This window comes from Ranitomeya imitator, chromosome 3 (genome assembly GCF_032444005.1).
Source record: "Ranitomeya imitator isolate aRanImi1 chromosome 3, aRanImi1.pri, whole genome shotgun sequence".
NCBI classification, from domain to species: Eukaryota; Metazoa; Chordata; class Amphibia; order Anura; family Dendrobatidae; genus Ranitomeya; species Ranitomeya imitator.
In genome coordinates, this window is record NC_091284.1 from 575,580,412 (window position 1) to 575,602,171 (window position 21,760).

Here is a 21,760-nt window from a genome sequence, read left to right on the forward strand (position 1 = left end):
CGGCATCACTGCATGGCCTCCCATTCCCCACCTGCCTTACACACCAACTTACTCACTACTCCGGGCCATGCTGTGAGTTCTGTCTTCTGCTTACTCCATGCTCTGTGCCTCCTGTGCTATTTGCATACTTCCTGGCTGTGTGCATAGGGGGGCAGCGCCGGCTCTCCCTGACTCTTATTGAGACTGTGTGCACTCTCCTAAGTTGTCCCCAGTCAATTGCCAAGAGGCATCAGGTACTTAGGCATTCCCACCCCTAGGGGAATGCCTGACCAACTTCCTTTCTCAGTTAGTGTCTTGCTGCTGAGGTGACAGGACCTGTCTTGCTATTTCTCTTGTGTCAGCCACCCAGAAGGGCTTCGCACCCTGGCCTGTACCTGTGTTTCTTATTACTGCCACCCAGTGGGGCTTTGTACCCTGGTCTGAGTCCTTGTTTCTTGGGTAAACAGGTACTTGGGTAAACAGGCGGTGTAGCTTGCTTCATGGGTGGGGTACGCTGCTGAGTAGCACAAAATTCTACTAGGCCCAAAATGATTTCCTGGGCTCGATGCCATTAAAAAATAGTACTTAGGTAAACAGACGGTGTAGCTTGCTTCATGGGTGGGGTACGCTGCTGAGTAGCACAAAATTCTACTAGGGCCAAAAGGATTTCCTGGGCTAGATGCAGTTAAAAAATAGTACTTAGGTAAACAGACGGTGTGGCTTGCTTCATGGGTGGGGTACTTTGCTGAGTAGCAGAAATTGCTACTAAGCCCAAAAGGATTTCCTGGGCTAGATGCGGTTAAAAAATAGTACTTAGGTAAACAGGCGGTGTAGCTTGCTTCATGGGTGGGGTACTCTGCTGAGTAGCAGAAATTGCTACTAGGCCCAAAAGGATTTCCTGGGCCAGATGCCGTTAAAAAATAGTACTTAGGTAAACAGGCGGTGGGTGGGTGGGCTACTCTGCTGACTAGCAGACACTGAAGCTTTGGAGCAGACCTCTGAATCCCAGGCCATAGTATGAGTAAACAACTCTGCAGATGACCCCACCCACCTTGAATTGACGATGGCAACTTCATGTAAAACATAACAAGGGGACTCAATAAAGAGTCTCCACTTTTTCAAAAAATTTGGCCACAGACACCACTTAAGTGGCATCAATTTCGCCAGAGCTTTTTAAAACGGTTGGTGAGGTGATTTTCAAAAATCATCAAGCTTTTAGTCTCCCCAGGATGACACAAGGGTAGAAAAGTCCTTGCGGATCCAGGATTTGTTCATCTTGATGAGCGTTAGTCTGTCTACATTGTCACTGGACAGCCGCGTGTGCTTATCTGTCAGCATACCACCAGCAGCGCTGAACACACGTTCAGAGAGGACGCTGGCTGCGGGGCACGACAAGATCTCCAAGGCGTGAGTGGCGAGCTCAGGCCATTTTTCAAGATTGGAAGCCCAAAATGAGCAAGGGTCCAGTTCTACAGTCATGGCATCGATGTTAACTTGGAGATACTCTTGTACCATCCTCTCTAGGCGTTGGCTGTAGATCAGACTTCTTGTCTCCTGTGGCCTTGCAAAGGATGGTCTAAAAAAATCTTGAAACGATTGGAAAAAATTGCTGTTACCACCCGATACGATGTTACTGTTACGGTTTGAGTGATGACTCGATAGTCCCACGGTTGGCAAGATAGAACTCAGAGATTCACTACGTGCACCACTGGTGTTTTGTGGAAAAGCAGATGTTAGATTCTGTAACAGTCTCTGCTGATACTCCTGCATGTGTGAATCCCTTTCTATGGCAGGAATTAGTTCGCCAAATTTACTTTTGTACCGGAGATCTAAGAGTGTGGCAACCCAGTAGTCGGCATTACTTCGGATTCTGACAATCCGAGGGTCATGTTGCAGGTAGTGCAGCAAGAAGGCACTCATGTGTCTTTCGCATCCAGGAGGACCAAGTCCTTGTTGTCTTGGTGGTGGCGAGGTGAGAATCATGCTTCCTTCCTTTGCCCACTCCCCCCAACCTTGCACAACAGAAATTTGATCATGGTCTCCCTCATCTGATGAGTCTTCCATGCCCAGTGCAGTTCGTCCTCCACTTCTTCCTCGCCTCCTGCACCTTCCTCAACAGTTTGGCTGCTACCATGCGCCCTCGGTAATCCCTCTCCCCCAGCCTCCAATGCCAGCCGCCTTGGTGCTGCCAACCGTCTGGACCTTGGAGATATTATCCCTTCCGCATACGACTCCTTCTGTTCCTCCTCTTGTTTGACCACCTGACTCCAAATACTGTTTAAGGTGTGCTCCAGCATGTAAATCACCGGAATAGTCATGCTGATAATGGCATTGTCAGCACTAAACATCTTTGTTACTATTTCAAAACTGTGCAGAAGGGTGCATAGGTCCCTGATCTGAGACCACTCCTGCAGCGTGATTTGCCCCACCTCTGGATCTCGTTGGCCCAGGCTATACGTATTGCACCATAAAATATTGCACCATGTCTCGTCGGTGCTGCTACAGTCGCTGCAACATGTGCAGAGTTGAATTACACCGTGTGGGCACATCTCATTTCAGCCGGAGAACTGGCAGGCCCAACGACTTCTGTAGAGATGTAAGTCATTGAGCTGCGGGATGCGAACGGCGGAAGTGAGCACACAGTGACCGTGCCCTCTGCAGAAGCCCATCTAGTCTGGAATAGTGGGATAAAAATTGCTGGATAACCAGGTTCAAAACGTGAGCCATACAAGGCACGTGTGTGACATTGCGCCGGCAAAGGACCGCACCCAGGTTTGCAGCATTGTCGCACACGGCCTTCCCTGGCTGCAGGTTGAGTGGAGACAACCATTGATGGAACTCAGTCTCCAGAGCTGACCACAACTCCTCAGCTGTGTGACTCACATTTCCCAGACATTTCAATGTAAACACTGCCTGATGCCCTTGAGCCCCGGAAGTGTGCAGGATTCCTTCTGTGCAGTTAGAACGCGGGTGGCATTACCAGACAAGCTTTGGGTGCAGGTGGAGGACCGAGAGGAGGTTGAGGAGGCAGAAGCAGTGGAGGAACTTCTAGATACAGAGGACTGACGAGCAACTCATGGGGACGGCAAGACTTGGACAGCAGCCCCTTCTCCTGATGTCGCCATAGTTACCCAGTAACCGACATGTAACGCCCCTGTCCATGTCTACTCGTCCAAGTGTCTGTGGTGAAATGCACCCTGTCACACACAGAGTTTCTCAAAGAAGCAGTGATGTTGTGTGCGACATGCTGGTGTAGCGCAGGCACAGCTTTCTTTGAGAAGTAGTTGACATCTGGTACTGAGGCACTGCGACGGACATAAGGTCTCGAAAATCCTCTGTGTCCACCAGGTGGAAAGGCAGCATTTCTGTAGCCAACAGCTTGCAGATGGTGAAATTCAACATCTTAGCTTTGTCATGGCTAGGAGGAAATGGTCTTTTACTTGTCCACATCTGCGGGACTGAGGGCTGGCTGCCGTGCTGAGTTGAGTAGGGTGTCCCCGGCAAACTGCTGGTCTGTGAGGAAGGTGCTGATGGAGTTGTTATGTTGCCTTGATCAAAATGTGGTGTTGATGTCGGAGAGCGCTCAACACCAGCAGGTGTTTCCACTTGCAAATGTCCTGACGACTTGCCAATCACACTGGCTGTTGCGGGTAAAGAGGTGGAAGGTCTGTGTCCAAAACTATGTGCGACTGCTGTCCCCACAGTCACAGAGGATAAAGAGGACGCGGATGCACTTGATGGGGCAGACGGTGGTTGACTCTGCCCACTAGGCCGCATTGTAGCACAGTGAGCTTCCCACTGCAACTTATGCCTCATATCCATGTAACGGTTCATGCATGAAGTACTCAAGCTAGTCATTTTTTGGCCTCTACTGAGGTTTTGTTGACAAATCTTACAGACAACATGAGTTGGGTCATCCTTTGTGATGTCAAAAAATGCCCAGGCTATGCAAGGCGCTTAGAGTCCGTGCGACCTGAAGAGCCACCACGACTTCTGCTCAGAGGCACAGTTGGGGTTGAGGATGCAGTTGTTGACGTGCTTCCAGTACTCCGTCTCTGTCCAGGAAGGCGCAACGTAACCTCATAGTCAGACTCGTCACTAGCATCCTCCTCCACCTCCTCTCCTGACCTCATGGACTGGTGGACTGTGGGTTGACAGTAAGTTAGGTCTACAACCTCGTCATCATCATCCTGTGTGTTCTCACACCCGTCGTCCTCAGAGCCAACCTCTTCCTGCCCTTACCAAAAAGTCAGGTTTTCGTTCCAATCAGGTATCTCAGTCTCATCATCATCTTCCTCATTGTCTCCACCAACAGGAGTTACAGTTTGGGAACGAGGGTCTACATTATGCTCAGAACCTTCTTCATCTGGGCCTGGATCCGACTCACCAAGATTTTGGGCATCAGTGCAGATCATTTCCTCGTCTGGATTCACAGAATCTCTGGAGCAGACCTCTGATTCCCAGGCTATAGTATGAGTAAACAGCTCTGCAGACTCAAACATCTGTGTTACCCGATGCTCAGACGGGCAGCTGGAGACTTGGGAGCTGTGAGGAAGCAAGTGCGATTGGGGTGACAACTCTGAGGACTGGAGTAGTTGTGATGTTGAAGTTGACATGGAGGAGAGCCCACTTGATTGAGCACTTAACCGGCGCTTCCGGCCATCTGGCAGGAAATGAGCGCATCACCGACCCCGTCACATGATCGAGGGTCAGCGATACTTCGGCATAGTAACCATAGAGGTCCTTGAGATCTCTATGGTTACTGATCCCGGCTAGCTGTGAGCGCCACCCTGTGGTCGGCACTCATAGCACACCTGCAATTCAGCTACATAGGAGCGATCTGATGATCGCTGCTATGTAGCAGAGGCGATCGAGTTGTGCCAGCTTCTATCCTCCTATTGAAGCATGGCAAAAGTTAAAAAAAATGTGAAAAAAATATAAAAGTTTAAATCTCCCCCCTTTCGCCCCATTCAAAATAAATCAATAAAAAAAATCAAACCTACACATATTTGGTACCGAGACGTTTAGAATCACCCGATCCATCAATAAAAGAAAGGATTAACCTGATCGCTAAACGTCGTAGAGAGAGAAAAAATTGAAACGCCAGAATTACGTTTGTTTGGTCGCTGCAATATTGCATTGAAATGCAATAACGGGCGATCAAAAGAACGTATCTGCACCAAAATGGTATAATTAGAAACGCCAGCTTGGCACGCAAAAAATAAGCCCTTAACCAACCTACGGGTATTCGGAAATGGCACAATATTTTTTTTTTTTTTAGCAAAGTTTGGAATTTTTTTTCACCACTTAGATAAAAAATAACCTAGACATGTTAGGTGTCTATAAACTCGTAATGACCTGGATAATCATAATGGCAGGTCAGTTTTAGCATTTAGTGAATCTAGCAAAAAAGCCAAACAAAAAAACAAGTGTGGGATTGCACTTTTTTTGCAATTTCACCGAACTTGGAATTTTTTTCCCGTTTTCTAGTACCCAACATGCTAAAACCAATTATGTCGTTCAAAAGTACAACTTGTTTTGCAAAAAATAAGCCCTCACATGGCCATATTGACGGAAAAATAAAAAAGTTATGGCTCAGGGAAGGAGGGGAGCGAAAAACGAACACGGCAAAACGGAAAATCCCAAGGTCATGAAGGGGTTAAAGCTGCCAAAAAGGAAACAGAGAAGCACAATGCTAAGGAGAGTAAAACTAATCCCAAACTATTCTTCAACTATATCAATAGTAAAAGTGAAAGTGTAAGCCCCTTAAAAAATTGTGAGGAAAGAATGGTTGTAGATGACGAGGAAAAAGCTAATATATTAAACGCCTTCTTCTCCACAGTATTCACGGTGGAAAATGAAATGTTAGGTGAAATGCCGAGAGACAAAGAAAACCCTATATTATACATTCACTTTATGCAGTTAATAGCCCTTTGTGTCTGTACTGATACATACTTAGGCAGTTAACTGGTTCATGCAGCTTTACATGAACACCCGATCCTTACACTATGGCCGGTCCGAATAACTAAAGCAATTGTTACCATCCACCTCTCGTGTCTCCCCTTTTCCTCATAGTTTGTAAGCTTGCGAGCAGGGCCCTCATTCCTCCTGGTATCTGTTTTGAACTGTATTTCTGTTATGCTGTAATGTCTATTGTCTGTACAAGTCCCCTCTATAATTTGTAAAGCGCTGCGGAATATGTTGGCGCTATATAAATAAAAAATTATTATTATTATTATTATGTGCACACGTTGCGAAATGGGGTGCAGAATTTTCTGAACAAAATCCGCATCTCCTGACAGAATCCGCAGGTGCAGATTTGCCGCTGATTTTATGCGGATTTTGTGCGGTTTTTATGCGGAATTGATGCGGATTTCGTGCGGATTTTCTGCGGTTTTTACCACTGCGGATTTCTATAATGGAAGGGTGCATAAACATTGTAGATTCACACAAAAGAAGTGACATGCACTTCTTTTAAATCTGCAGCGTTTCAGCGCGGATTTTTCACACACAGCTTTTTTTTCACATTGATTTACATTGTACTGTAAATCACAGTGCGGATCTGCAGCGTTTCTGCGCGGAAAAATGCGCTGCAGATCTGCATCGTGTGCACATAGCCTAAGGGTCACGAATCTCACCCAAGAAGAGGTGCGAAACCGGCTAAATAAGATTAAAATAGATAAATCTATTTTAAATCTATTCTCTTCAACATATTTATTAACGATCTGGTAGGATGTTTACACAGTAAAATATCGATATTTGCAGATGATACAAAAATATGTAAAGCAGTCAATACAAGAGAAGATAGTATTCTGCTACAGATGAATCGGGATAAATTGGAAACTTGGGCCGAAAGGTGGCAGATGCGGTTTAACAATGATAAATGTAATGTTATACACATGGGAAGAAGGAATCAATATCATCATTACACACTGAACAGGAAACCACTGGGTAAATCTGACAGGGAGAAGGACTTGGGGATCCTAGTTAATGATAAACTTACCTGGAGCAGCCAGTGCCAGGCAGCAGCTGCCAAGGCAAACAGGATCATGGGGTGCATTAAAAGAGGTCTGGATACACATGAAGAGAGAATTATACTGCCTCTGTACAAATCCCTGGTTAGACCGCACATGGAGTACTGTGTACGGTTTTGGGCATCGGTGCTCAGGAAGGATATAATGGAACTAGAGTGAGTACAAAGGAGGGCAACAAAACTAGTAAAGGGGATGGGGGAACTACAAAACCCAGAGAGATTAGCAAAGCTAGGATTATTTAGTCTAGAAAAAAGACGACTGAGGGGCGAACTGATAACCATGTATAAGTACATAAGGGGACAATACAAATATCTCTCCGAGGATCTGTTTATACCAAGGAAGGTGACTGTCACAAGGGGGCATTCTCTGTGTCTGGAGAAGAGAAGGTTTTTCCACCAACATAGAAGAGGATTCTTTACTATTAGGGCAGAGGGAAACTGGAATTCCTTGCCTGAGGAGGTGGTGATGGCGAACTCAGTCGAGGGGTACAAGAGAGGCCTGGATGTCTTCCTAGAGCATAACAATATTGTATCTTACAGTTATTAGGTTCTTTAGAAGGACGTAGATCTGGGGATTTAGTCTTGTTTCAAGCATGTGATGCTCATTCAAACTCACATGTGGCAAGTAACAGGTGTGGGTAATATGAAAATCACACCTGAAACCTGATAAAAAGGGGAGAAGTTGTGTTCTGTCTCCGCCATCTAATATTGTTACCCTGATTATTTGCTTGCATAATTGCAGTTTCCTCAGTATACAGTATTGATATATTCATGCCTTTATTCATCTGTGACGCTTTGGCTCCCTCTAGCGGTCAGAGTTATGTTGGCAGTTCAATCTTGTTTTTGTATTATCCATGTCTGATTCTCCTCCTCCTTTGCAATGCATTATGGTAGCTCAGCCTCCATTTCCCTCCATTTTTCCTTTCACTTTCTTCAGTTTGCCTTCAAGGAAAGACGCTTCACTTCATCCCCCTTGCGATTGCATTGCCGGTATGTCTTTATGCTTCATATAGATATTCCTGCTCTATATTAGCTTAGTTTAACCAGTTGTACTCCCAGTTTAGTCACTAGCTTTCTAAATGTTATGCATAATGTATATCATGTGTATTATGTATCTGTTCTATGCCATGCACTGATTCTATGTATATCATTGTTCACAGTTTCACCGCATCAATATACCACTACGTTTAATAAAGCACAGACTCAACCACAGTCTCCTTATTGGACCCCGGTATAGCGGTTTAGCTGACTGTATAGCTACGTATGAGCCTGCCTCAGCTAGTGAGGACAGAACAGTGAAACGGCAACCATCCAACTAGTGGGATTCAAGTCACCGGCTACACAGAGACTGAATACAGCTGCAGCAATCTCTGCACAGCCAAGCACTTTCCCAAGACACCATGTCTCACAAATCACATAGGACAAGATCTGTTACTTCCGTCTCCTCAAAGACAACATCCATCAGCAGCGCGGTCGCCATTGCCCGCGCAAATGCTGAAGCCGCCAAAATACGAGCGAGCTTTGCTGACCAAGAGATGCAACTTAAATTAGAAAAAGCACGCCTAGATGACGAAGAGAGAAGGTCACTCTTAGAGAGAGACGAGCAAGAGAGAAGGTTGCGCTTAGAGAGAGACGAGCAAGAGAGAAGGTCACGCTTAGAGAGAGACGAGCAAGAGAGAAGAATGCAGTTAGAGAGAGCCGACCAAGAGAGAAGAACGCAGTTAGAGAAGGCATGCGTGGATGCCGCCTTAGAAAGCCTAGCAGCAAAAAGGGAAGCTGCCGCAGCCCTCGCCGAAGCAGAATCGCTAGAAGCCGCGCAAAATCCAAAGCTGCATAGCCAAATCAGTATGTCGAGTCTGGAGTTCCCACTGCAAGACTCACCACAACGCACATCTCAGTATGTTAATGAACTTCCTGATCCAAACTATAACCCTGAACCAGTACCAAAACCAGAATACGACACCTCCAGCGAAGTGAGCGAGAGTCGTCATGAGGCTCAGGACAGAAACAAACTCGAAAATGTGAGGCAAAATAACTCTGCTAATGACTACCCTGCCCCTCATCAGGTAACCAACGTGAATCACCCTGCTGACACACCTTACGTCAGACCGAAGCAATACGACACCGGCTGGCGCCACCATGAGGACACTAACAGGTACGAACGCACCTCACATCACTATCAGGGCGACCCATCACCAGTATACTCTGCTGACAACCGGTCCACGACAGAATTTGCCAAGTTCTTCACACGACGTGAACTGGTTGCCAAGGGACTCATGAAATTCACTGACCGAGCTGAAGGTTACAGAGCTTGGAAAGCTTCCTTCCAAAATGTCATTAGAGACTTGGGGCTACAACACAGGGAAGAGATAGACCTGTTAGTCAAATACCTGGGAGAAGAGTCAGTCAAACACGCAGTAAGGATCAGAGACATTAATAAAAACCGCCCTGAGACTGGCCTCAAAGAGATCTGGAAAAGGCTGGATGAGTGTTACGGCTCAGCAGAAGTAATAGAAAGAGCTTTGTTCAAAAGAATCGATGACTTTCCTAAAATATCTAACAAAGGTCTCCAGAAACTTAGAGAGCTAAGCGACTTGCTAAAGGAAGTCCAAGTTGCCAAATACGAGGACGACCTACAGGGACTTGCATTTCTCGACACAGCCAGAGGTGTTAACCCTGTAGTCCAGAAGTTGCCCTACAATCTACAGGAGAGGTGGCTCACACATGGTTCCACGTACAAATACAAACACAGTGTTCCATTCCCTCCTTTCTCCGTTTTTGTAGACTTCATACACCAACAAGCTAGAATTAGAAACGATCCCAGCTTTGACTTTGCAATACCATATGCCACACCATCACCACCTGCAAATCCACGCAGAACATCTGTGGCAGTACACAAGACTTATGTTTCTTCTTCAGATTCTAATTACAGGTCTGCTGGCTGCTCCCAATCAGAGACAAAGGTGCAGGACCCTGACAAGCAGTGCCCACTTCATCAGAAGCCTCATCCTCTCCTGAAATGCAGAGCCTTCAGAGGAAAATCTATGCCAGATCGCAGAAGCTTCCTGAAAGAAAACGGTATCTGCTACAAGTGCTGCTCGTCCACAGCTCATCTCGCCAAGGATTGCAAGGTCAGTGTAAAATGCACAGAATGTGGCACCACAGATCATAACACCGCTCTACACCCTGGCCCAGCTCCATGGAGTACACAAAACACGCCAGCTGACAGTGAGCATGGCGGGGAGGAAAGGAACACTGATACAGCTACGCCAGAGATCACTTCACAATGCACCGAGGTCTGCAAAGGGACAATAGACAGTAGGTCTTGTTCAAAAATATGCCTCGTCAAAGTATACCCGAAGGGCCATAGAGACCAAGCTGTAAGACTGTATGCTATCTTAGATGACCAAAGTAATCGATCCTTGGCTAGATCAACGTTCTTTGACCTATTCAACATCAAAGGGCCAAGCACTCCCTACTCCTTAAAGACGTGTGCAGGTACTGTGACAACAGCAGGCAGGAAAGCTACTGACTACCAGATCGAGTCTTTAGACGGACAATTCTGCCTACCGCTACCTACGATCATCGAATGTAACCAGATCCCAGACAACAGATCTGAAATCCCTACGCCAGATGTAGCAATCCATCACGCTCACTTAAAACAAATAGCACACCTCATACCGGAACTCGACCATCAGGCCCAGATAATTCTGCTGTTGGGGAGAGATATCCTACAGGTTCATAAAGTGAGACGTCATATCAATGGACTTCACAATGCTCCCTATGCCCAAAGGCTAGACCTAGGATGGGTCATAATTGGCAACGTATGCTTGGGACGCATGCACGCCCCATCTTCTGTGACAAGCATGCTGACAAATACATTGGAGAAAGGACGTCCATCTCTGTTTCAACCTTGTAACAATGAGTTCCATGTCAGGGAACTGCCACACAGCATCCAAATGCCCAACCATCTAATAGACTTTACTCACGACAGCAGTATAGTGTCGGGAAGCTATGAGGATCAGTTAGGGTGCACAGTCTTCCAGAGAACTAAGCAGGACAACCAAGTGACAATGTCGGTAGAGGACAAGTTGTTCTTAGCGGTAATGGACAAGGGACTCGTTAAAGATGAGACCAACAGCTGGGTCGCACCTCTTCCCTTCAAAACCCACAGACCACGTCTACCGAACAACAGAAATCAGGCATTACAACGTTTCTCTTCTCTCATTCGTAATCTGCAAAAGAAACCAGAGATGAAAGATCACTTTTTCTCCTTCATGTCAAAGATTTTTGAAAACCGTCACGCAGAACTAGCTCCCACTCTCAAAGACTCTGAAGAATGCTGGTTCCTACCCATGTTCGGAGTATACCACCCTAAAAAACCAGGCCAGATCAGAGTCGTGTTTGATTCCAGTGCTAAGTTTAATGATGTCTCCCTGAATGACGTTCTGCTGACAGGACCAGACCTCAATAACAAACTACTGGGTGTACTTATGCGCTTCCGTAAGGATTCCATTGCCTTCATCGCTGACATCCAGCAAATGTTCCATTGTTTCCTTGTGAGAGAGAGAGACAGGAACTTCCTAAGATTCTTCTGGTACAGAGACAATGATCCTACTAAAGAAGTCACAGAGTATCGCATGAGAGTGCACATCTTTGGCAACAGTCCTTCACCTGCAGTCGCCATTTACGGAATCAAAAGGTCAGCTCAGGAAGGAGAACCAGAATACGGAGCAGATGTCAGACAATTCATAGAAAAGGACTTTTATGTCGACGACTGTCTAAAAGCCATGCCTTCAAATGAGACTGCCATCAGTCTTCTCAGGAGAGCTCAGGACATGCTTGCCTACTCGAACCTTAGGCTTCATAAAATAGCCTCAAACAGCCAAGAACTCATGGAAGCGTTCCCTTCTCAAGACCTATGTAATGGTCTCAGAGACCTGGACCTGGGGTCAGACCCCGCACCAATGCAACGCAGCCTCGGGCTTCTCTGGAATCTACAATCAGACACTTTCACCTTTCAGGTCAGCCAGGAAGAAAGGCCTTTCACACGTAGAGGCGTCCTGTCTACCATCAACAGTCTGTACGACCCCTTGGGTTTCGCAGCTCCTGTTACTATACAAGGCAAGGCCCTACTAAGAGACTTAACTAGGGAAACATCTGACTGGGATGCACCTCTGCCACCTGATAAGAGGATCCAGTGGGAAGAGTGGAAGAACTCGTTAGCGGCACTCTCCAACTTGCATATGCCAAGACCATACACCCCTGTGCCATCTACTGAGATACAGAGCCAAAGACTGTACGTATTTGCAGATGCTTCTGTCAAAGCAATTGCCGCTGTTGCCTACCTCAAAACTGTAGACTCCAAATGTCAGTGCCACATTGGTTTCGTCATGGGAAAGGCCAAACTCGCACCACAACCAGAGCACACTATACCCAGGTTAGAGCTTTGTGCCGCAGTCTTAGCCGTTGAGTTAGCGGAGTTCATCGCATCCGAAATGGATATCGACCTGACACAAGCCAAGTTCTACTCAGACAGCAAAGTAGTCCTGGGATATATCCACAACGAAACCAGGCGATTCTACGTTTATGTCAATAACAGAGTGCTACGAATCAGGAGATCAGTTCACCCACAGCAGTGGCATTACATACCCACAGACCAGAATCCCGCAGATCATGCAACTAGAGCAGTTGACGCAAGTCGACTAGGAAGCACAACGTGGCTCTCTGGACCAAAACTATTGTACATTGAGGAATGTTTTCCAGACACCTTCGAACTTGTAGGAGAGGACTCAGATGCTGAAATCCGCCCTCAGGTGTCTACACTACATACAATGACCTCTGTTATCCAGCTTGGATCTTGCAGGTTCGACAGATTCTCAAGTTGGAAGTCACTTACTCGAGCCATTACCTGCCTGACACATATAGCTCGCTCATTCATGGCTACCAGAACTTGTGGCACAGAAAAATGTAAAGGTTGGCATCTTTGTAAAAATACCTACGTTACCTCCGACTTAGAGTTCTCTAGAAATCACATCATCCTCACTGTTCAAAGAGAAACCTACTTGGCAGAAATCCAATGTCTTACTAACAAAGCTCCAATACCAGCGAGCAGCGTATTGAGAAAACTCGACCCATTCATCGACAACAACGGCCTGCTGAGGGTAGGAGGCCGACTCAAAGAAGCTGAGATGGAGTTTGTGGAGAAATTCCCTCTTATACTTCCCGGAAAATGTCATGTTGCCTACCTAATCGTACAACATTACCACAATCTGGTCAAGCACCAAGGAAGACTATTTACAGAAGGAGCCATCAGATCTGCTGGCTTGTGGATCATCGGTGCAAAAAGACTCATCAGTAGTGTCATCTACAAATGTGTTACCTGCCGTAAGCTTCGTGGTTCAACTCAAACCCAAAAGATGGCTGACCTACCAGCAGATAGACTCAGCCCAGACCCTCCCTTTACTAGCGTTGGTCTCGATGTGTTTGGGCCTTGGTCAGTTGTTACACGTCGTACGAGAGGCGGCCAAGCCAATAGTAAACGTTGGGCAGTCATGTTCACTTGCATGTCAATCAGAGCCGTCCACATAGAGGTCATCGAGTCCCTTGACACGTCAAGCTTCATCAATGCCTTAAGACGTTTTATGGCCATCCGTGGTCCTATCAAGCACATACGTTCAGACAGAGGTACTAACTTCGTTGGTGCAGCAAAGGAATTAGGAATACCCTCAAATCTAAACTATAAGACTCTCGAGAGGTTCCTCAGTGACCAAGGCTGCACATGGTCATTCAACCCACCTCACTCTTCACATATGGGAGGATCTTGGGAACGAATGATTGGTCTAGTACGGAGAATTCTTGACTCCACTCTTCTTCAAGAAGGAGCAGCGAGACTCACCCACGAAAGTCTCATCACCTTCATGGCTGAAGCTGCAGCTATAATTAACGCAAGACCCCTGGTTCCAGTTCCTAACGACACTGAGGAGCCTTTGTTATTGACTCCAGCTACTTTACTTACCCAGAAAACAGGACTGTCCAGTGCCCCTCCAGGAGGATTCGACGCGAAGGACCTCTACAAGCGCCAATGGAGACAGGTACAAAGTCTTGCAAATACTTTCTGGGACAGGTGGCGCAAACAATATTTGTCTACCCTGCAGCCACGGACGAAGTGGCAATCTACTAAACCTAATCTGAACATAGGTGACCTTGTTCTTGTGAAAGACAGATCACCGGAACCAGTGGCCACTTGGTCTAGTTACTGCAACGTTCCCGAGCAAGGACGGCAACGTCCGCAAAGTTGAGCTAAGGATGACCAAAGGGAATGAACCTAAGACATTTTCCAGACCGGTATCTGAACTGGTCCTATTGTTGCCTTCGGAAGAAAGGAGTAGTGACATCCGTTGATGCCAGACGGGGAGTGTTCTGTCTCCGCCATCTAATATTGTTACCCTGATTATTTGCTTGCATAATTGCAGTTTCCTCAGTATACAGTATTGATATATTCATGCCTTTATTCATCTGTGACGCTTTGGCTCCCTCTAGCGGTCAGAGTTATGTTGGCAGTTCAATCTTGTTTTTGCATTATCCATGTCTGATTCTCCTCCTCCTTTGCAATGCATTATGGTAGCTCAGCCTCCATTTCCCTCCATTTTTCCTTTCACTTTCTTCAGTTTGCCTTCAAGGAAAGACGCTTCACTTCATCCCCCTTGCGATTGCATTGCCGGTATGTCTTTATGCTTCATATAGATATTCCTGCTCTATATTAGCTTAGTTTAACCAGTTGTACTCCCAGTTTAGTCACTAGCTTTCTAAATGTTATGCATAATGTATATCATGTGTATTATGTATCTGTTCTATGCCATGCACTGATTCTATGTATATCATTGTTCACAGTTTCACCGCATCAATATACCACTACGTTTAATAAAGCACAGACTCAACCACAGTCTCCTTATTGGACCCCGGTATAGCGGTTTAGCTGACTGTATAGCTACGTATGAGCCTGCCTCAGCTAGTGAGGACAGAACAAGTTGTCTCAATCTTTGCATTGTGTGTGCCTCACTAAGCATGGAGAATAGAATGAGGAGAAGAGATCTGTCTGAGGACTTGAGAACTACAATTGAAAAATATCAACAATCTGAATAATTTGTAATTTGGGAGTACCTTGAATGCGGATATCACCGGATTGATGGCTAAGATGCAGAATAATGAATAAAATTAATTGAATAAGAAAAAAAAAATACCTTATTTTTGGGACAGTAAAATCTGAAGGCAATTTGGAGATCTTCACCATTTGAGGTCTGTTGGGGAATTTTTCAAAGATCCGTAGACGCAGGGGTAGTTTTTCTTTGGTGTCAGCATTTGCTTCACTTTGTTTCAACTAAACAGACAGAAATGAAAAATGCTGAAGCAGAGACCACAACAGCCAGCAGATGGCAGCATAGGAACATTGCTTTCTTCGGCCTACACTAGAAATCTATTACGAATGATTACAGTGCTAGAATAAAAGGACATTGCCAATAAAATACTGCATTTATTTCAAAATGTCATGCACTATTCACTGAGTTCACAATATGTGTTTGTGGTTTATTTAAATAGATGGCTGTTGAAAAACCATTACTAGATGTTTAGATATGCAATTTGAAGATAATTCTTGTGTGGTTTGTGTTCTAAACTAAATTTATATATTTTGCCCCCTAGACTGTTTTTTTCCCCATATGTCGTCCAACAATATACATTTTCTTTGTTCCAAACTACTACTGTGGCCTTTAGAATTAAATAAGGCATGTATGTAAATGATTCAGTCCTAAATACCTCATATATCAAAAAGACATTCTTACAACACAGTAAGTAACAAAAACCACAACCATGCATTTTGCTGTGTTTTTGGTAAGTAAAACTATTTTTTTTAATACTGTAAATATATGACACGTACAATCTACAAAAAAAGCAACATAAATGAACCAATGCCTTTTATAAGCAGCCTCTTTACTGCCAAGAGAGTAGGTTTTGCCTGCAGGAAAAAATGCTGCAAAAATACAACGTGTGAACACAGCCTAAGGCCAGTCTCACATGTCCAGATAATTCCGGTCCCGGAGAAATCGGTACCAGAGTTATCCGTGTCCATGTGCTCATGTGGCACATCAGTGTGGCACATGTGCGGCAGCCGTGTGCCGCCCGTGTGCCGCCTGAGGACCACACGGACCGTGCAGGAGAGACTGCGCTGTCCCTTGCGTGTGGTGCTGAAGTCGGCATTCATCCCTCACACAGGACGAGCTGCCGGCTCTGAGAGGAGGCGTCACGGGAGCTGGGTGAGTATTTCTCTGCAAGCGGGTGGGCGCAAGGGAGGTGGGGAGGGATGGGAGGTGGGAGGTGACCCCAAACTTTAATTTAAACAAAAAAAAACCTTGATCTTTCATCCCTTCTCTCCTGCGAGCGCTGCTTTCAGCCGAGCAGGACAGAAGGGATGAATGGTGGCTTCAGCACCACACACAGGGGACAGCACTTACTGTAGCGCTGTTTCGTGTGGTCCTCAGGCGGCACGCGGATGGCACACGGACAGCATCCGTGTGCGGTATGTGTTTACACGGACCCACTGACTTTAATGGGTACGTGTGATCCGTGCGCTCCCACGAACACTGACATGTCTCTGTGTTTTGGAAACGGACACACGGTCCGTGAAAACACGCTGACATGTGCAGAGACACATTTATTTTAATGTGTCTACGGGAGTCAGTGTCTCCGGTACGTGAGGAAACTGTCACCACACGTACCGGAACCAATGACGTGTGAAACCGGCCTAAACAGAAGTTTGTCAATCTGGCCATTTTGATTAAGCATAGAAAACAACTAAACTCTTCACATTCAATGCTAATTAAACTGCTTATAAAAGTATGAAGGGGTAGTGGGCTTCGGTGCACCATTGGTGTGGCCAAGGGCTCAGTCCACAGCTATGTCTCCTCAATTTGCACTCATATCTTGATTGACTGCCTTCAAGAGAGCGCTGCCTGGGCATAAATCAACTCTCTGCACCTCAGCATGGACACTGCAAGAGTCAATACGTGCTCACGTTGAAGGCTCTTTTTGCTGGCTCTTGTCTGCATAATGCATTACAGTTCCAAGAAGCAGCCACAGAACTAAGGAGACAATGAGAGTCAGCAATGACACTAAGTGAGCTTGGCTGCATGGTCCGTGCAGAGTTACTGATTGAGTAAAAGCTTGAGTGATGTCAATCTAGAACTGACAAAAGCCCTGACTTATCAAGACCAATGTTGTTCACATCAGTCTTGGGTGCGTGGTGAAGTAAGAGGAGCTTGATTAATTAAAAGGCGCATGTGAGCCTTAAAAGTGTCCAGCCCCTATGTGCGACATGCCACAAATCTTACTCCAGTCATAGATTGGTGTAAGAATTGTAATGTAGAGTATGCCACAACTTGTCAAGAATTAGACAAGCTGGCATTGCCATGTTTTGTCATGCCCCCGAGCCCATGTAGTATTATCTGTATACTATTTTTGTTCTCCCCTGCCTAGGACCTGTGGTATGATCAAACCATGTACCTGCACGGTCAGACAGCCATGACACAGTACACAGCAGGGGCACATTTATAAGATTATCTCAGCTCAGGAGCATTTTTTAACACATCCAGTTGTGGAAATTATTATTATTCCAACATCTATTGATTAAAATGAACTTTGTGGAAAACCCCTATAAGAGGTGTGTTGAACCCTCACCTCGCCACCCCATCACTTCTGCTACAGAAGGATCACAAAATGCAGTCTCCCCACTTTCACCAATGCACTACCTGGGGACACGTAAAATCAGCTTTGAACAGTTTTACACAGACACCCCTTGACCACATGGGCCCAGGGAGGCATGGGGAGTAAGAGGATGTGGCTCACGCAGTCACTGGCAAGGCACCACACTTGCTCACAACCCTAACCTGACAAGCTGAGAGGACCCTTTCACTAGCACCAGTGAAAGAGTGCCTGGTCAGTCACATAGGACTACCACCAGTTCCTTGTTAGATATAAACCCGGTCCGTTAAAGGGATTATATCGGGCCAGAAACTAGCCCCAGTAGCATGGAAAGTTAAACCAAGAAATAGACATGTGGATAGAGATAAAAGATCAGCCCAAGAATAAATTATATATTTAATCGCCTTAAGAGCACACTAGACAATACACAATATACACAATGGTTATACATATACAATGATCAGATATGCAAATACAATAGTGGTAGGACAAAATATATAAGCAGATCAATCATATCAATTAACGGTTTGATGTTAGACCACAGTGGGCATGGGCTGCCAGCTGGTTCCTAGGTCCTTCACAGCACGTTATTTGATGTGGCCCCCACATCTGAAGAAACCCACAACCATAACAAACAGAGAGGACACATGTAAAGGCTAATGTAAACCAGCCTTTATTCCCTTTGGGTCACTCCCCTCCTGCCTTCTGGGCTAAACCTAAATCTCATTCCCCTTGCCTCTAGCAGCTAAAAACTCCAAACGTTACGATGGGTCATAACTCCTAATGGACGGTCCTAGGGAGGAGGTTTTGGCACCATTGGATCCGGCCCGGCCCCTGCTATGTGTTGAGACTAAACACATCTTTGCTATCTGGTTCCTACTAGCCATGCTATGTATCACCCAACTCTTTGGTGCTAGAACGGATCGAGTCCTGTCCAGAGATCTCGATAATGAAACTGGTATGTAACCAGGACGTATGATAAGTCCATATTCTCCTTATGAAATCATAGCTGACTCAACAAAGAAGTTAGACTATATGTGTCTATTTAGCAAGCAAACATTTTGCTCTGAGCTTAGCTGGCTCAAGGTGTGAGATCTGTCACTTGCAGCCTTTTGAGGCTTGACCACCTGGTGTCCTGTTACAGCTGCACATAGGAAGAGGATTTTATAATCCCCTGCCAAATAGGACATAAATGATTGACATGAAATTATATCTCCAATACTCTTCACAAGGGGGTCTTTTAAAAGACATAGGCGCATACAATACCAACATTTGAGTGACGGCCAAAGAAGTTTGCAGAGCCTGGTCCAACTGACACAGCATACTAATGTGCACATAGAACCAGGGTCTTTGGCTGATGTATAGTAAAGAAAAATCAGTTTAGGCATGCATGCTCATACTATTATAGATCCTCCTTGTGGAGAGCGACACGTCAAACCCGACATGCCGAGGTGAGTAGACTTTTAATCCACAAGTCTCCTCTGGGAAATATGCAAATTGTCTCTTCAGAGAGAAAGAGGACTAGAACTCTAGTGCCACCTAAAGGAAGTGGCAAACCTAAAAGTCAATGCCGACTCTCTAACGAGCCTTGTCACATGGCTTAGGATAAAAGCCAAAACCAAAATCTCAATTTGCAGACACTGTTTTTGAGTACTGACCCTCATCAGTGCAAAATGTGAGATCTGATTTAGCTGCGTGAGAGGCGTCTGACCGGGATCTAAGGGGTAACGTTCCTTCTTGCGTAGAGCAACATGTCAAGCCTGACATGCCGAGGTGACTCTCCTAGACCAGGATAGGGCACATTCACCCATGAAGTGGATCAGGATGGGGCACATTGTAACTGGATGGAGGACATTATACTAAGAAGAATCCCAAGTTGGGAGACATCATAGGAAGGAATCATATATGGGGGAAATTACATCAGAAAGGGTACCAGGGTGAGGGATATTATACCAAGAAGGTGGATAGATTGAGAACATCCTAAGAAGTAAATGATGGAGGACATTATTACTGGAAGAAGGCCCAGGATGGAGAACATTATACCAGGAAAGGGTCAGGATGGGGACATCCTAATCTGGGCGATGAATACGTATGTTTTTATAAGATTTTGAACGCTATGAGGACCCATACATCTCACCAACATGTAGGTAGGGGCAAGGTCCAAATTTTGCTAAGTACCTGATAGCATACTCTCCCACCCCACCCCCATTTTATTATATGACGATGATAATGTCTTCTCCCAACCCCTAACTCATAGTGATGCTAACTTATAATGAATGGTAGGGGCAATAATGGTAGGGGCAGGACACAGAACAGGGACGGACTAAGGCTATGTGCCCATGCTCAGGTTTAGCATTAGAAAATTCTGCTGGAAATCCTGATGTGTTGGAAGGAAAAAGTATTTTTACAGTGTATTCTTTACATGGGTTTTTGTTGCATATTTTTGTTATTTTCAGGGCTGCTGTGATCAGTATAATGAGTCGTGTCTGGAAAATGTCCATATTATTGTCCAAAGTGCCCTTTTTGCCACCCCTCCGGACACAGGACCTGAGTACAACTACAACCTCCACCTTCACTTTTTTAAGCCTTGATGGTTCAGGCATTCTGCAGAGCATTTTCTATACTTTGACTACAGCAATAATGGAGATAGTCACTAGGCATTATGCTGTTCTACCTTATATCCATATTTGCTGCATGGAATTATATATGAATGTTCATACCAAACAATATTAGCTGATTATGTTTACTAAGACATGTTACTATATTTATTTATACTTTATGCAAAAAATCAACCATAACTATTTGTAAAATTAAATTTAATTTACTTTATGGCTGATGTTCCATGTGCAAAAAAATTGCAGCATGCACTACTTTGATCCATTTTGTGGATCAGACCTGCCGATTGTGAGTCAAAAGGTGTGAGAAAAAATCCCATTTGGGTTTTCATCTATACGCTATACATTTTTCATTACATTTACTTAACACAGCAAACTATTTCCCTTTAATTATTTATTAAATTGCTTGTAAAAATGAATGGAATAGGATTTTATACAGCTGCAAAAAACAGAAATATGGATTGTATTAGGATGGAAAAAATGACCATATAGCTATTTGGATTGCACATGGAAGGCAATAATACTGATAAAAAATTAGGTTTTTTTTCTGGATGAAAAATTAAGATTTTGAATACATTTGTCTAATCCTGGTCCAAGAAACATTGTCTCAACGGTTAGCTCTGTAATACTAAAAGTTTTTTGCCCTTCTATACTGTATGTCGGCCACTATATGTGGTAAAAATTAGATTTCAAGTTCCTCTGGGGAAAACGGAAAAATCTGTACAGAGATGCAATATTAGAACCGTAGCAAAATTTGTATTGTGTAATCTGTCCTAATTATGTTTACAGGGTTTACAGTGCAGCTATCTGACTCACACAGGGGTTTGCCTGTGGACCAAAAGTCACTTTCTCGATGTGTTTATGAAGCCTCATTCTGAGACTCTTGGATTTACACTGGGAAAGCTGTGGAAGTTAGGAAAGTTGCAGAAAGGTCACGTGGGCTAGAAGAGGACTGTAATGGGGCAGTAAACCAATGAAATGGCAATTGGTCAGCATTTTATTACATTTACAAACCATTACATAATTAATTAGGATGGATTACAGAATAAAAAAAAACGCTGAGGCTTCTTCTTTAATAAAAATAAATAAAAGTATTTGAAACTAAAAAAATTATTACATAAAAAAAAAAAAGGTAAATAGGTCAGTTTGAAAAGCGGTGCCAGGTTTGTAGGTTTTGGCTCTGACTACAGCTGAATTATTAATATAACGCTACCCTTGAAAGCTCTCAGCTAAAATTAGAAACATTTCAGCTAGTGTTACTTAAAGCTTACTTTTAATTTCAGATGACTTTTCAGAATAAACCGTCATGTGTTTGTATATGAGAAATAGCACTATTACTTGTACTCTGCATTTTTCACCAGTTTTCCCCTCCTAAGGC

At 44.8% G+C, this 21,760-nt stretch overlaps 1 protein-coding gene across 2 annotated transcripts in view; it reads right to left on the reverse strand.

Moving 5' to 3' along the window:
- NALCN (sodium leak channel, non-selective) overlaps window positions 1-21,760 on the reverse strand; it is a 1,007,092-nt gene that overhangs the window by 214,635 nt on the left and 770,697 nt on the right. For both annotated transcript variants that reach the window (XM_069757980.1, XM_069757979.1), the window contains exon 16: window positions 15,256-15,392. In XM_069757980.1, coding sequence (XP_069614081.1) covers window positions 15,256-15,392 — 137 coding nt within the window. The remainder of the gene's footprint in view (window positions 1-15,255; window positions 15,393-21,760) is intronic.